The 17037-nt window shown below is 45.6% G+C and overlaps 3 protein-coding genes across 3 annotated transcripts; 1 reads left to right on the top strand and 2 right to left on the bottom strand.

The window, feature by feature from the left end:
• Window positions 1-748: 748 nt before the first annotated feature.
• LOC120416699 (uncharacterized) lies at window positions 749-3392 on the bottom strand. The gene is made up of 3 exons (XM_039578515.2): window positions 3202-3392; window positions 1002-1349; window positions 749-934 (listed from the first exon to the last, which is right to left on the bottom strand). Exons 1-3 carry the CDS (start codon window positions 3244-3246, stop codon window positions 758-760), a joined length of 570 nt encoding a protein of 189 aa, XP_039434449.2. The 5' UTR covers window positions 3247-3392; the 3' UTR covers window positions 749-757.
• LOC120416676 (uncharacterized) lies at window positions 1493-3195 on the top strand. The gene is made up of 2 exons (XM_039578495.2): window positions 1493-1986; window positions 2054-3195. Exons 1-2 carry the CDS (start codon window positions 1854-1856, stop codon window positions 3181-3183), a joined length of 1263 nt encoding a protein of 420 aa, XP_039434429.1. The 5' UTR covers window positions 1493-1853; the 3' UTR covers window positions 3184-3195.
• Window positions 3393-12267: 8875 nt separating the features above from the next.
• On the bottom strand, window positions 12268-16958 carry LOC120416700 (uncharacterized). Its single transcript, XM_052707097.1, has 4 exons — window positions 16817-16958; window positions 13293-13484; window positions 12666-13097; window positions 12268-12511 (listed from the first exon to the last, which is right to left on the bottom strand). Exons 1-4 carry the CDS (start codon window positions 16956-16958, stop codon window positions 12288-12290), a joined length of 990 nt encoding a protein of 329 aa, XP_052563057.1. The 3' UTR covers window positions 12268-12287.
• Between the last annotated feature and the right edge of the window lie 79 nt (window positions 16959-17037).

The following is a 17037-nucleotide window of genomic DNA, read 5'->3' as shown; positions in this document are numbered from 1 at the left end:
CCTCAAAACACATCATACCGGCGGTGTTAAAATTGAAAGCGTTGCCCAAAATTTGCATTTTAATTGAATCAAGTGAATGTTGCTACTATTGCATCTTTTGCCCACCTTCACCCTCCCCTTGGTGCATCTCATGTCGGTGCTCTAATCCTGGCTCTGCCAAAAACGCTGAAACTATCCCCTGTACCGTCGAAGTTCTAAATCTGCAGCGTTTAGCAAATCCCTTTCGGAATTCGGTTCACATCATAGTAGGCACCATGCAGGTCGAACAGGAAAAAAGCCGGGTCGAACCTCTGATAAATGAAAATGAAAATGGATTTGCATCATGGCAATCTGCGATGCAAGGGAAGGTTCTGTAGGTGGTGGGGGACGAACACCCCACGTAGGTACGGGAGGCAATTTTTTCAAACGTTTGAACTCGCTGCTCCTCACGTGGTGCGTCCGATATTTCATATTCATGCGATTGCCTTTATTTCGGGATGGTCAGCAATTTGTCGGTTATTATTAAAATTAGTTGAACCGTGAAAAATGTTGCATTTTGGACGGGGTGGGTGCGTGGAAAGTGCATACTGCAAAGGGGTTAAATTTTCAGGATTGGCGTTGAGTGATTGGAAAATTGCAATATTTTTAAGCTGAGCTTTCAATTACTTTTTGCTCTGCTGGTGATTTAAATTCAGATGCAATTTAATAAGTTAAAATCATAAACATTATTTGTACAGTTAACAATTTTAAAGTTTTTATTTCAAGCAAATAACCTAAATTAATGATCAACTACAAAAATGTTTGCATAAAACTCAATACCAAACACTGGAACAAGCACCGATCTGTTTTCCGCCTGGTGCTTAACATCGATTCCCACGCGGTACTCCCCGGGAGGTGCCAGTCTAATCAGCGTGTTGTTCGTATCGATGTGGAAGTTTCGAACCGCGTAATTACCCTAAAAGAGATGCGTTGATAACAACAACAGTTTCAGAAGCACTCTTTGTGCCGCTGCCAACACTCACCGTTTCAAAGGGGCACTCAATGGTCAGGTTTCTGTACTGGTTCATTCCGTCCATCATCATCGACACGAGCAAGTCGTCGGAGCTGTCCCGCGCGCAGACATCAACGGTTGACTCGAGCAGCGTTAGATACTGATGGTCGGAACCGGCCTCCCGGGCAGCCAGATCCATTCGCAGCTGCAGACCGGACGAGATGTTCTGGTAGATCAGTGCGTCGATATCGACCACCGTACTGCTGCGGCTGCTGCCGCCCGTGCCGTTCCGCAGCGTGATAAAGACCTTGGCGTAGTCTGCGTTGTTCTCAAAGTGAACCTCGCGGATCGCGATACCGATCGTGGCTTGCGATGGCGGCTAACGAAGTGTTGTGTGTGAGAGATAAGAGTGAGTGGTTGGAGTGGGTGTCCGAGATGTGTTCATCGTTGTTTGTATTTTACCGTTATAGACGCGGTGTGCCAACTTGGGATATTTGTCGAATAAGTAATAAAAATTAACTTGAAAAAATCTTAACAAATTCTGCTTAAACTAGGTAGAAGTAATCCCGAGAAGTTCAATTTTAGCACACTGATTGCAAAGTTCCCCGAAACCTAGTTGTGGTTTGTGGGTACCGTTCATTCAACTCACAAGCAGTTCGTGGACGTTTTGTTTTAACGGCCGCCTCTTCAGTGTGCTTCCTCATGATGCGTATTTCACAAACTTGCTGGGTTCCACCGAGCTCGGACGCACACGTGCGGGTTATTCAGCTGGCGACCACTCGATCAGACTGAACCCCGTTAGTCCATCTCTTGGTCGATTGTACGGCAGCATCTTGGTTCTCGTGAAACAGTCTCGAGTGAAAGTTTGACCGATCGTCGCAGAATGTGGAACGCGTTTGGTCTAGCGGCACTGGTGCTGCTCGCGCAAATCGAGCTCAATTTCTCGAGAATTGCACTCGAGACGTCGACGGTTGACTTTGGCGGCAGCACGAGCGAAGACTACGAGAAAGATTATGGTGAGTTGGGCAACCACTTGGTGTTCGGCAGAATTGATAAACGCAAATTTCTCCCTCCTTGTTGTAGGTTGCAAGATATCTATGAACAAAGATCTAAACCTCAAGCAGCCACTGTTTCTCGTGCCGGGGACGAAGCAGTTCATCACACCGATCACCAACACAACGGATCTTTTGTTCCACCAGGGGGAACAGTTGGAACTGTTCTGTACCCGAGGCTTCGGTCATACCGGGGACAAATCGATCGTCACTACGTGTGACGACGGCAACGAGTTTGTCCACAACGGTAAGATCTACAACATTTCGCAGCTGGTCTGCAAAGCGCCCGTTTATCACGTGGCCAGCCGCACCGAAGAAAAGTGCTTCAACAACGCTAGACTCGTGAAAGTCGGCTTCGAACTCGACGATCGCTTCCTCAAGCTGTACGAAGTATGCTTCGACGAAGAAACGCTCGGAACCCACTACGTGAAACACGCCCTCTACCCGTGGAACGTCAAACATCAATCCTCCAAACGGCCCAGTTTCATCCAGGGCGACTACTTCCCGGATCTTAAAATGTCCAAACTCTACTCGTACGACTCCCAACGGGACGCTCTCGCCAGAATCCTCGGATCCCCCGAGCACGCCGACACGTTCCTGAACAAAAAGAAGGACATCTTCCTCGCCCGCGGCCACCTCGCAGCCAGGGCAGACTTCGTGTACGGATCGCACCAACGCGCAACCTTCTGGTTCCTCAACGTGGCACCGCAGTGGCAAAAATTCAACAGCTTCAACTGGCAGCGGGTCGAAACGGGCGTCAAAGATCTCATCGCCCAGCGTGGCCTCGAAGTCACGGTCTACACCGGAACGTACGGAATCCTCGAACTGCCCGACGCCAACGGAGACATGCAGCAAATCTTCCTCGACTTTGATCCAAACAACGGCGGACGCGTTCCGGTGCCCAGAGTGTTCTACAAAATCCTACACGACGAGTGGCACGACGCGGGAATCGCGTTGATTGGCGTCAACAACCCGCACGCGATGCCCGAGCAAATCCAGCAGGATTACGTGTTCTGTGAGGATGTTTCCGACCAGATCAAGTGGCTCAAGTGGAAGCCGGAGAACATCTTGGGAGGATATTCGTATGCTTGTGACGTAAACGAGTTCAACGCGGTGACGAAGCACTTGCCGCTGGGGAAGGTTGAAAAGTTGCTAGTTTAGGATTCAAGTAAGACTTACGGATGATAAGGCCAGTAGAAAACCCGCTAGGAAATGCCGAAACATTGTGACTAAGCTGGACCGGGTTATGTGTTAGGTAGTACTGAACTAAACTGTTGGGTTCGTTAGTTGTCAGTTTTAAATAATCATTTCACGCTTGGAAAGACTTGAAGTACTATCTCAGATGTTCAAATTTTAATGTGTTTCTCGCCTCGTTACCTCTAGATAAATGTTTAGTTTATGTTTGTTGAGAAGTCATTTTTGGCAAATACATTTTATTTCTATTTATTTAACTCATTCACTTAAACGGACAAATAACTTGCTCCTGCTGTCTTCCTTCACAAGCAAAATAACGTTTGACGTTGCAGTTCTTGTCGTTTCACTGCCAGGTAACATTGAGTGTCGCATACTTTTTTTTTTTTTTTTTTCATAAAATTATTTTTATTAGGTCCTTTTCGGTACTGGGACCTGGTTAGGACCGAGTCGGCTTTTGTAATTACATTTGACTTAATAATTACAGAGGATCTTGTGTGTAAATCCAGACTTTTTTTTGATTAGGTCTTATAAACATATGAAACACAATAGCTTATAGGACCTTTTCAAAAAAAACTCTAGAAATGTTAGTGGGAGGGGAGCCGATTACCCGCGGCCTACTCGGGGTTAGTAGGGAAGGGATTGATGTTAAAGACAAGGCGTGGGAAGGGAAGGGGGATTGTGTAGGGGTCTTGGTTGGCTCTGCTGGCCTTTGCGTTTTGTCCTCAGCCGCAACTCGGTGTCCAGCTGCTGGGGCGTTCTTGCTTTGCTTCCGGTGCAACCAGAAACGACGGCTTTGTGCGAAGGCGAGTTATACTAACAGAAGGAAAACTAACTGAAGGAAAACTAACTGGAACAAAAACTAAATAGATATTTTGGAATCTAAGAGGAACTGATAGATCGGATAGAGAACATCAAGGTCTAGTTGAGATAACGCGTCTCGCATCGGAATTTCTGGTGGTCTTCCTCGGGCCCTGAGGGTATCTTTCAACTTAATTCTGTGAACATGGTGATCTGGACACGCCCATACGAGATGGTCGATGTCCTGATAACCATGCCCACAGTCGCATAAGTTCGTATCACTCATGTTGATACGGTACAGATGAGCCTTGGACGAGTAATGGTTCGACATAAGGCGGGACATCGTTCTGATGAATCCACGCGTCAAGTCCATTCCCTTGAACCAGGCTTTTCTTTGCACCTTAGGTCGTATGGAATACATCCAACGTCCTTTGGTGTCGCCGTCCCATTGTGTTTGCCAATCCAGAAGCGCACGCTGCCTCGGAAAACCATAGCATTCTTGTAGGCTAATTGGCCTTTCAAAAATGTCTCCACTCTCAGCACCCTTCTTGGCGAGCAAGTCCGCTTTCTCATTACCCGGAATCGAGCAATGAGCGCGGACCCATACCACCGTGATGCTGAAGAACTGAGCCGCCAGGTTGTTTAAAGTCTTACGTATTTCCGTGAGGAAAAACGTAGACTCCCTGGTCGGCTTCAGAGTCCGGATAGCCTCAACAGAGCTAAAGCTATCGGTGAAGATGAAGTAGTGGTCAGGTGGCATGGTCTCGATGATTCGCAGTGCGCAGTAAACCGCGGCTAACTCTGCGACGTAAACCGAACTCGGGTCCTTCAGCTTAAAGAACAGCTGATAAGATTCATGATAAACACCGAAGCCCGTACAGCCGTCAAGCTTGGAGCCATCGGTGAAGAATCTGTTGTTTGGAGGAACATGGTTGTACTTTGATGCGAAGATCGACGGTACAACCCCCCGCAGAAGATGGTTTGGGATACCGCGAGTATCGGCTTTCATGGACGTGTCGAAGCCAATCAGGGTGCTGCTAGTTAACGGAGGCGTGCGCTGTACCGTTGTGCTCGGGCTCCACTCCCACGATGACATAAAGTCATAATATAGAAGCATGCGCCGAGACTCAACGTGAAGGTTCAGCAACGTTTCAAAGTTGTCAATTACCAGTTTATTCCTGTAATCACACCGGATCAGGAACCGGTAAGACAGTTCGTAGTAACGAGTTCGCAGAGGCAACACTCCCGCCAAGACCTCGAGGGTCATGTTGTGAGTTGAGTGCATGCATCCCAAGACAATGCGAAGACTTCGGTACTGTATCCGCTGGAGAACCAACAAGCGTGATTTCGCAGCTGTTTGGAAGCAGAAACTGCCATATTCCAGCACCGAGAGTATCGTTGTCTTGTACAGTCGAAGCAGGTCAGAAGGATGAGCACCCCACCGGTTGCCAGAGACGCTGCGCAAAAAATTAGTTCTTTGCAGGCACTTTTGCTTCAGGTAGTTAATGTGCTTCCCCCATGTTCCCTTTTGATCGAAGATGGTACCCATGTACATGAAGTGGTCCGACTGCTCGATATTCTTTCCCGAGAGAGAAAGATTGAGCTGCGGCGGTTCATGCTTCCCCGTAAAAACGACCAGTTCCGTCTTCTCCGGAGAGAATTCAATACCCTTTCCAACTGCCCAATGGGCCAAGTTGTTCAGGGTATCTTGCAAGGGTTCTAGCAGATCGACTTCTTTCTTGGCAGCGATTGAAACCACTGCGTCATCTGCGTACTGTATAAGGGTGCAGCCTCCGGTCAAGCAATCATCGATATCGCTGACGTAGAAGTTATACATGGATGGGCTAAGGCGTGAGCCTTGTGCCAAACCCATGTAACTTATCCGGGTGATTGCCAGATCACCTTGCACAAAGTGCATGTGTTTTTCTGACAACAGGTTGATGAGGAAGTTGCACATCGTCGGATTGAGACCGCTCCGCCGCAGCTTTACTCCCAACACCTCGATGGAGACTGAATCGAATGCACCCTTGATATCTAGGAAGACAGAAGCCATTTGCTGTTTTTTACCACGGGCTATGTCGATTCCTGTGGCCAGCAAGGCTAGACAGTCGCTTGTTCCCTTGCCTCTCCGGAAGCCATACTGCGTGTCTGACAGCAAGTGCTCTCGTTCCATCCATGGTTCGAGGCGGTCGAGGATCATCTTCTCCAGCAACTTGCGTAGACACGACAGCAAGCTGATTGGACGATACGAGTTGTGGTCGGACGCCGGCTTACCGGGCTTTTGAATGGCAACCACCCGGACCTGTCGCCAATCGTGTGGAATTATGTTCTGCTCCACCAACGTGTTGAACAGATTCAACAGACGCTGCTTGGCGACGTCCGGAAGATTCTTCAGCAAGCTGAACTTGATCTTGTCCGGACCAGGAGCAGTGTTGTTGCCCGTCAATAGTGCTATGGAGAGCTCTACCATCGAGAAGGGAGGATTAGCATCGCTCCCAACAACAACGTCGAATGATGGTTGTGTCGGCACCGAGTCCGGGCACACCTTCTTGGCGAAATCCAATATCCACTTGTCCGATTTTTCCACACTCTCGTTCGGAACGGAACCTCTTCGCATGGCCCTCGCAACGCGCCACAGAGTGCTCATGGACGTATCTGCTGGTAATCCTTCAACGAACTCCCGCCAGTACATTCGCTTCTTCCGCTTCAGAGTATTACTGTACCTGCGATCAAGAGCTCTGTACTTTTGGAAGTTCGCTCGGATTCCACACTTGCAGAAGTCCACATAAGCTTCAGACCTGGCCGCCGAGAGATCCGTACACTCCTTGTCCCACCAGGGAAGAGGAGGGCGCGTTCGGATGTACGGTCCCGGGACGGGTTTTGTCTGAGCTTGTAATGCACTGTCATAGATCAAATTAGCCAGAAACGCATATTCTTCAAGCGGTGCCAACCCAGCTCGCAACTCAACTCCAATGGAGACTGCCTCCGCGTACTGTTTCCAGTCGATATTTCGCGTCAGATCGTAAGGCATCTCCACCGTTGTCGATTGCTGTGGGCCATGGCTAACCAGAATAGCGATCGGCAAATGATCACTGCCACGAGGATCTTGAAGCACGTTCCAGTCACAGAGAACTGCCAAACTGTTGGAACAGAGCGATAAGTCGATGGCACTCGCCTTCGTACCGGACGTAGTTGGCGTTGGTGGTGTTGCAATCCGCGTAACTTGCTTGTCCCTGTTTAGGAGGGTCATCTGGAAGTCGTCGCACAGTTCATGAATCAGATATGCTTGAGGGTCTGTCTTGTGACTTCCCCACTCGGTGCTGTGAAGATTAAAGTCACCCAGAACCAGTCGCGGTGCCTGCAACAGCTCAAGCATACCCCACAACTTTTGTCGAGTTAACGACACCTGTGGGGGAACATAGACGGACACAATGCAAATGTCCAGTCCTCTGATCCTGGCCTGTACTGCGACTGCTTCGATTCCTCCTAGATTCGGGAGCGTGACCTTTCTAAAAGTGTGGCATTTCCTGACCCCAATCAGTACGCCTCCACCTCTATTTGGCCCTGCCCTGCTCTCTGTGATGATGTTGTACCCCCGGAAAGCTGGCGTCTCATCTCCGATAAGAAACGTTTCGCTCAGCGCAAACACATCACAGTCTCGTTCGAATGCGAATTGTTGAAAATCGTTTAACTTGGGGGTTAAACTTCTGCAATTCCATTGTAGAAAGGAGATGCCGTTTTTCGTTTTTGGTGTATTACCCATCAAAGGAAATGAACGACAAGAGGGGCGTCGTGCTAGCAAGCTGTTTCCCGATGTGTCTAGCGAGAGGCTCAAACCGCTTTATGATTAAACGCGTCGGTTCACTCACAAAAGAGCACAGCCATTCCACGATTGTGGAAAAAGGAAGGACTCCTTTGAAGGCATCGGTGATCGGATTCGGTTGAGGAACCGTTTTTAGGGGGATCTTTGGCAGCTTGGGAACGGGCTTCAGCGGCTTGAGAGGAATCGGTGCCGGCTTCGGTGTCGGCTTCGGTGCCGGCTTCGGAGCGGGCTTACCCGACGGACCGAAAGGAAAATCCTCCTCGAAGTTCAACGAGTCACTTTCCTTACCCTTGCCGCCCGCGGCTTTTCTGGACTTGGAAGCCTTGTTGCGCTTCGGGTTTGGTCCGGAAGAGTCACTTTCCTCGTCTCTCTGGAAGAGGACCTCCACATCGGAATCTTCGTCCCCCGAATCTTCGTCCGCCAAAGGAGCGAAGCGATTGGGGTGGGTCACCTGACTAAGGATTTCCGCGAAGGACTTCTTGGAGCGTTCCTTCAAGGATCGCTTCATCTTGTCCTCGCGCTCCTTGTACTTTGGGCACTGTCGAGTTTTGTGCGGTTCCCCGCCACAAAGCAGGCATTTTTCAGCCTGCTTTTGGCAATCCACGTCCTTGTGGGGGCCGGCGCACTTTGAGCACTTGCTCTTGTTGCTGCAGTAGGTCTTGGTGTGTCCCAACTGCTGGCAGTTTTCGCAGCTCATCACTCGCGGAACGTACAATCGAACTGGAAGCCGAAGCTTGTACAGCTCAATGTAGTCCGGCAGAGCTGACCCTGCAAAAGTCACCCGGAACGAGGCAGAAGGAATGAACTTCTTCTGGCCACCCTCGGTGGTGACGTTGCCCAGTTGCCGGCACTCGAGTACCTCCACAGCTGGAAGTTTAGGGTTCTTGAAGCGTCCCACCGCCCTTGAGAGGTCGACAAGCGACAGACTGTCATCGGTCACCACGCCGTCGATCTCGACTTTGTGGGCCGGAATCCAAACACGGTACTCAATGCTGAACCGCAGATCAGTTACGATCTGATTAGCTTGCACCGCGGAGTTCACGATCACGCGGAGCTTGCTCTTGTTCAGCTTGGTACATTCGACCACCCCAGGATAGTGCTTCTGCAAATCCTTGGTGATCTGTACAAAGTTTAACGGCTTCTGTTTGGGCCGGAAGAAGACCACCCATTCCGTTTGCAATCCCTCTTGATACTGACGAGGACGAGGAATCGGTTTTTGGGAATGAGGATTCAGGAGCGGTGGGGGATTTGGATCCGGATTCGGCACCGGTGTTTTAGGAGGAATTGGATCTGGATTGGGAGAAGGAATTGGGTTTGGAGTCAAGGGGGGAATCGGGTCTGGAGTCAAGGGAGGAATCGGTGGTTGAGGGGGAACCGGATTCGGATCTGATTTAGGACGCTTTCGCTTCTTCCTCTTAGACCCGTCCGTGGATCCCCCTTTACCGTCAGCATCCTTATCCTTCAGGAAGTGGTCCCTGTTGGTGGTGTTTGAAGGAACTCCCGAGACAGAGTCCTTCATTTCCACGTCCTCGTCACCATCAATGGATGAATCGAAATCAGATTCCTCGTGTTCCGACTCGGTCGGATCCATGATTGAGGAAAAAACGGAAGAAAACTAATCAAACCAAAAATAAGACTAAAATAACGCAGAAGAAATGAGAAAAAAAATCTAACAGGAAAAAAAAAAAATATGAGAAAAAAAAAAAAACTAAAAAACTCGCCTTTCGCACTCACCGCCGAGCTGGCCGCACTGGCTGCCGCCCGCAGCGGGATGCGCGGGAAGCTCGTTTGCGCGCGCTTGTTGTTGTTGTTGTGCTGCCTGCTGCCAGCCACGTAAACAACGGGGTTGTCTCCGACCTGGCCTGGCCGAAAACTGGTCCGCCGACCGCAGTCGACTCTCCGGGGCCGATTCCACCGACCAACGACCGTCTCTCGCCTCAGCTGCCTCCGCGGCCGCTGCTGCTCACTCCTCCTGCTGCTGCTGCTCGGATGCAGGAACTCGTTCCTCTTCCGCTGCTGCACCGCCGCCGTGTCCACGACGACCAGATTGTGGCCTCTCTGACCACCGGAACGGGCTTGTCCGCTCGCACACGCCTCGGAATCGCCGTGAAAAACGCGCCAAACACACCGCGAAAAAACACGACTAACCGCTGAGACTTCTGCCGGAGCAATGGAGTGTCGCATACTTGATAACACCAAACTCGACGCAACTTTCGTTTCCTCCTTTGTTGTCCGGCTGGCGTGTACGGCCCAATTCGTCCAAACTAGCTGCTTCCCAGAGCCATGCCAGTAAAAGTTGCCCTCCTCCGCCAAATCACTTGCTCCCACCCAAATCATTGTGGTTTCTTTTTTGAAGATATCCGAAGCTACGATTGCCTGTTGCAATTTAGTCTCCACTTCCAGACTGTCAATCTCCGCTAGTCGCATTCCACGATGGTTGCAATACTCAACTGCTTTGAACTGCTTTGCTTTAGCCTAAAGGTATAACAAATAAAAATATTTTCAAAAAAAATTAAGCTTGTACTTACCTGATATTTTGTTATTAAATAATTAACTTCACATTTCACTATTTGCTGTAAGTTAAGCAAAACAACTAGATTCACTAACAGAACATTCGCTTTCTTCATCCTGTCTTGAGAAACGCTGGTATGAGAATGCCATTAATGGTTTAAAGTGCTGATTAGTTCTGTTTTGTTTTGTTGTTACAAACACAATCTCAATTCTGGTGAATTTTGGTGATAAGAGTGACGTTGTTAAAATTCACTAATTCAAAATAGATTTAAAATTGCTTACATAAAAAGAGATTTATAACTGTGTTTACAAACTGAATAAATGTTCTGACTTTGCCAATGCTTTGAATTTTTTTCTGGGGTCAACTTTAGCTGTTTTTTCATCTTATTTTCTTTCAAGCTTTCATCTTTCCTTTCCAAGCGCCGGAAATGTTTGCGGGTGTTGGTACACTCCGCATAGACGCCCTTGCTCCAAACCGCTTCAGACAAGCCAGTTTACAACCAAATGTGCTGATATTTGGCTTAAGAATCCCTAAGCAAATGCGTTGCTATAAAATTCATACCAGAAACCATATCTTTTTTAGAGTAGGTTTACAGCCTTTCCCCAGTGAGAAAGGCAAAACAATAAAAATAATTCACAGAATTGTATAAACTCATTCAACTTTCCTATAAAACCATATAATAATACACAATAAATCGGAAAACAAATCTCAAAATCACTTCTTCGACCCGTTACTCTCAGACTGCTGCTCCTGCTTCTTCCCATCCGAATCCCGAGGCACCTTAATCTTCAGGTTGAGCACGTACGTCTTGGGATCGCACTTGAGCACCAACGATGGCTTCATGCCGTCCCTCCGACCATCGCCATTATCGTTCAGGGAAGCCCGTATCCTTTGGGTGACGGTGGCAGTCGTCGTGGCGTCGCGTGCACCATCCCGGGACAATTCATCAATGCTTTGAATTTTTTTCTGGGGTCAACTTTAGCTGTTTTTTCATCTTATTTTCTTTCAAGCTTTCATCTTTCCTTTCCAAGCGCCGGAAATGTTTGCGGGTGTTGGTACACTCCGCATAGACGCCCTTGCTCCAAACCGCTTCAGACAAGCCAGTTTACAACCAAATGTGCTGATATTTGGCTTAAGAATCCCTAAGCAAATGCGTTGCTATAAAATTCATACCAGAAACCATATCTTTTTTAGAGTAGGTTTACAGCCTTTCCCCAGTGAGAAAGGCAAAACAATAAAAATAATTCACAGAATTGTATAAACTCATTCTACTTTCCTATAAAACCATATAATAATACACAATAAATCGGAAAACAAATCTCAAAATCACTTCTTCGACCCGTTACTCTCAGACTGCTGCTCCTGCTTCTTCCCATCCGAATCCCGAGGCACCTTAATCTTCAGGTTGAGCACGTACGTCTTGGGATCGCACTTGAGCACCAACGATGGCTTCATGCCGTCCCTCCGACCATCGCCATTATCGTTCAGGGAAGCCCGTATCCTTTGGGTGACGGTGGCAGTCGTCGTGGCGTCGCGTGCACCATCCCGGGACAATTCATCAATGCTTTGAATTTTTTTCTGGGGTCAACTTTAGCTGTTTTTTCATCTTATTTTCTTTCAAGCTTTCATCTTTCCTTTCCAAGCGCCGGAAATGTTTGCGGGTGTTGGTACACTCCGCATAGACGCCCTTGCTCCAAACCGCTTCAGACAAGCCAGTTTACAACCAAATGTGCTGATATTTGGCTTAAGAATCCCTAAGCAAATGCGTTGCTATAAAATTCATACCAGAAACCATATCTTTTTTAGAGTAGGTTTACAGCCTTTCCCCAGTGAGAAAGGCAAAACAATAAAAATAATTCACAGAATTGTATAAACTCATTCTACTTTCCTATAAAACCATATAATAATACACAATAAATCGGAAAACAAATCTCAAAATCACTTCTTCGACCCGTTACTCTCAGACTGCTGCTCCTGCTTCTTCCCATCCGAATCCCGAGGCACCTTAATCTTCAGGTTGAGCACGTACGTCTTGGGATCGCACTTGAGCACCAACGATGGCTTCATGCCGTCCCTCCCGTCATCGTTCAGGGAAGCCCGTATCCTTTGGGTGACGGTGGCAGTCGTCGTGGCATCGCTTGCACCATCCCGGGACAATTCATCTGAAAATCATTAAATTACGCGCGCTCAAATTTTGTGCACTCGCGCTCTCTCCCCGATAAGCTAGACAGATCATCGACTCACGCTACGTGACACAATGGAGACGCGGGGTCTCCCACCCTCCCCTCTAAAACAGGTGACAATCATTCAACTTACAATTTATCGTCCTCTTCCGGCCGGCGTCGTTAGTCCCGCGAGGGCTTAGCTGATGCTCGAAAATCTCCCGCCACTTTCTTGGCTCGTTACTGTCATTACTCGCAGCACGACCCCCCGGTGTCCTAATTGGCACCGACGATTGCCGCATATCGTCAATTACCAGGATGCTGCTGCAAACGCTGCTCTCGCTCGAGTCCCACGCGGCAGCAGTCTTGTAATCGGACTCCTCGTGCGCCGGTGTCGGTGGTCGATTCTGGTGCTGGCCACCACCCTCGGCCACTATTAGCCGCTCGCCCAGTGCATTTTTATAAATGACGACCGTTGAACCTCGCTCATCAATTTTCGAACCGCCGCCACCGGTTTTTGGTTTTTGTGGCTTCTCGTCGTCGTCGGCAGCTGCAGACGGAACGGATGCACTTGGACCAGGACCAACTTCCGATGTGGGAGAGAGGGAAAGAGTGCGAGAGAAGCAGCAGCAATATTGATCCCTTTTATTAATGAGCAACGATTAGTTGAAAAATGAGGCTTTTCCCGGGGGGAAAATGTGCTCATGAGTGTAGAACGATTAACCCAATTGCCAATAAAAAGACTAATTTGTTTTAAAAACGGTCGTTAAAGTGTGCTCACCACTCGTCGTTTGGGAAGATTTTCTTTCTGCTGAACTGGCCGGGACAGATAACGACGATGCTTTCTTGTGGCTGTTCCGGATTAGACTCTTCCGGAACTCTTCATAGCCTTTCTCTTGAGGTTTTGCTTGACCGTTGAGTGATTTTTCTTCACTACTTTCCAAAACCGTCGATTCTAGATTTGTGCTTGGTTCTGCTTCAAACAAAAATGTAAAAAATGTAGAATAAAACTTAAAATAAAATCACTTTGAACCGCAATACCATCTCGTAAAATCGTCGGCACTTCCAACGCGCCAGGGGTGCTCGCCTTGGAAAAATCCAACTCGGGCAGGGTTCCCACACGATTGAAGAAATAGCTACTAGCCTCGCGAACCAACAAATCGGGTGAGTTTTGAAGAGACCCCGCGACTGGCTTCAAAGGACTTGGAGTTTTTGGTAACCTTGGCTCACTTTTTCTTCGTGAAAAGGAACCAATTCGAGTTGGCACAGTTAGTCTTGAGGTATCTAGGCATAATTTATGATAGGGATAAGTAGTGCCCCAATATTTTAATCAGTAAAAAGTACCTTTCTGTGGAATTTCTTGCAATTTTCTGTTTGAGTTTACATTGTCTTTCTTCAAATTTGATCCGTTAGGGGTGGTGACCATTATTTTAGGATTGCTTGATTTTTTTCCCGTTTGGATATTTGTTGCTAAAGTAATTCCAAACAAAATAGACGCAATTAAAAAAAAAAGAATTCGTTGCTAACATTTCAAATAATGTCACGCGATATTTTGAAATGTAAAAGGAGAATTGTCAAGCGAATGATAACTAAGTACAGTCCAGACTCGCTTATCCGAAGCCCCGATTATCCTATGTTTCTATTATCCGAAAGTTTGTTTGCGACTTTGGATATTTTTCATTTTCTTCGAGTTCTGCGGCCCAATTTTAGTCCGATTCTTGGATTAAAAAATTCTAAATCATTCTTAAACTCGAAAAACAAAAATATGAAGTTCGATTATCCGAAGGTTCGTATGGGACTTCGGATAATCGAATCACAAACAAAAAACATTGTTTTTTGTATTTTTTTTCTTACGAGTTCTGCAACCCCATTTTAGTCAAATTTGAATAGTTGATTGCCTATTAAATAAAAAATGCATTTTTTTCTTCAATAATACAACACCGCCATTTTGGCCACCATCTTAGATTAAAAAATTCTAAATCACTTTAGAGTAGTTTAGGGGTCATTCTTAAGCTCAATATTCAAAAATAAGACAACGAAAAAAAATCGTGATTCGATTATCCGAAGTGAAATTTTGCCAAGGCCTTCGGATAATCGAGTCTGGACTGTATTCAGGATTACACTAAGATCTGCGTGTTTTTCAATGGTCAGGCCTACTGCGTTAAATTAACCCCGACAATTTTAATGGACTAAGACTGGAAGCTTCAACAACGACTAGGGTACTGTAATGATTCGTAGACTGTTAGTATGTGATCTGAGAATGCGTTATCTAAAAAAATATCAAAGTGATCAAGGATGAATGAATCGGAGATGACAGCTTATACATTTTGATAGCTATTTTGGAATGCCTATTTTCAGATAACATTTGAGCATTTTTTGAGCCATAATAATCTCAGTTTAGACTCAATTATCTGAAGGCCTCGTATAAATTTTACTTCGAATAATAATATCACGTATACAAAAAATGATGTCTTTTTTTATTGTCGAGCTTAAGCATGAACCCTAAACTTCTCTAAAGTAGTTTAGAATCATTAAATCCAAGATGGCGGTCAAAATGGCGATAACTTAATATTTAAAAAAAATCTTGGAAAAAATGGATTTTGCTATTTTTAAGGATTCATTCAAATTTGACAATAATTTGGGTCGCAGAAGTAGAATTGGATTTGACAAGTACGGCCGTTGCAAATATTTTTTGAAGTTTATGTCCCTCGACTCTGGTCGGGATCGAGGGGGGGGGTCAAAAAAATAAAAAATATATAAAATTCAAATAACAAGCCATGGTCTCAACATTTGAATGAAAAAAGTGTTTTAAAATGCATTTTACACCTGCTCAGTTGTTTTGCAATCATTAGTTTTCAAAATATCCAAGTATTAAAGAATTTTTTTTTTTCGTCGAAAAAAAAAAACTTTTTGCGGTGCTGTACATTGGAATTTAACAAAAAATAAAAATATTTTTGATCGATCACAGACATGCTAAATATGGTTTTAAACGCAGGAAAATGCATTTCCAATGGCTTTCAGTGGGCTAGACTTCTATTTCCTTTAAAATTTTGAAGTTTTTTGAAAAAATATTTTTTTTGCCCCCTGATTTTTTGGACCGATTTTGAAGGGGGAGGCGACATAAACTTTGAAAAATATTTGCACCGGCCAAAGAAAATAAAAAAAATGTTGTTCCTAAGTCCCATACAAAACATCGTCATCGAAATTCGATAATCGGATTCTGATATTCGAGTCTGGACTGTTATAGGACAATGCAAATGCTGTGAATTTTCCAATGATTCGATTATTCTAAGAGAAATTTCCATTGAAGACTTCGGATTATTGTTACCGCTAATAAAAATAACGTACTTTTCGAGTTGACATTTGATTGCTGTCGCAATATAGATCCATTTTTCATATCCGGCGAAACGTTTGACAAGTTGATAACACTAATAACTGATGTGTCGGATGAGGATGGTTTTCGGCTGTTTTGTCGCACAAGTTTATTTTTTTCTGCTGAACAAATAAAAACAAATTTAGAAGTTATTTCAAAGTTGAATAAATTACATCCGCATTACCTGGTTGGACAATACCGGGTTCAATGGATGAATGTCGTCTTGCAGGTTTGGAGGAAGGCATTTCTTTAGAATTTTTTAGGTCCACATTTGTATCTGGACTTTTCGTTTTAGAAATGAATTCTTTTCTTTCAGAAGAAAACCTTCGATCTTGAACAATGTTTTGTGGAGATTTTCTTGTTTCTTGAATTTCTAGAAAAGATTTTTCAAATAATTTTCATAATTTAAATAAATTGGACGCTTGATATTTAAACAAGACATACTTTCAAGTGACTTATTGGAGCTCTGAAAATTCGAGTTTTGAGAGTTCCGCTTTTCATCTAAATACAAAATTAAAATCCAATGAAAGAAATTTAACAAAAAAATGCTTTTAAATGAGGTTCAACCTGTTAAACGATTAAGCGTTGCATTGCTTTTACCTTCAATTGATTGTTTTCTTGATTGTTCTTCTGGAATCTTGTTTCCAAGGGTGGAATCTTTTCGAATAGGACTCACTAAATTCATATCCGAATTTGCAGGTTCGACAATGATTGAAGAAGATTTCCTTAGACCCGTTAGAATTTCTTGAGAACTTTGATTATGCTTTGTTTTACCCGACTTTGAAAAAAGCCTTTTTCGAACACCTTTTGCATCACCAGCCTTCGAAGGTGACGGATAGTCGAAAATTTTCCAACCGGGAGGTGCTTCCGATTGCTCTGGAAATCACTTTTTTTAAAGAACTAAATAATTTAAGATTTAACAACAAACTTACCTGAATCGATTTGAGTGTTGCGATCGCAACTTCGTTCGTCCGATAGAACAATCTGATTCCTATCGAGCAACACTTCGATATCGCTTGATGGAACAGGTACGAGCTGATTCTGATCGCTACTCGGAGCCAAGTACTGTCCCATCAGTCTTCCAGTTTCAGATTCTGTGTAAATCTTGCCACTTGCATCCAACATCCAACGAGGATAGCTAGTATCGCTTTTC

The sequence above is a fragment of the Culex pipiens genome, chromosome 2, assembly GCF_016801865.2.
Source record: "Culex pipiens pallens isolate TS chromosome 2, TS_CPP_V2, whole genome shotgun sequence".
NCBI lineage: Eukaryota > Metazoa > Arthropoda > Insecta > Diptera > Culicidae > Culex > Culex pipiens.
Note: the sequence above shows the minus strand (reverse complement) of the source record. Positions and strands in the feature narration are given on the sequence as shown.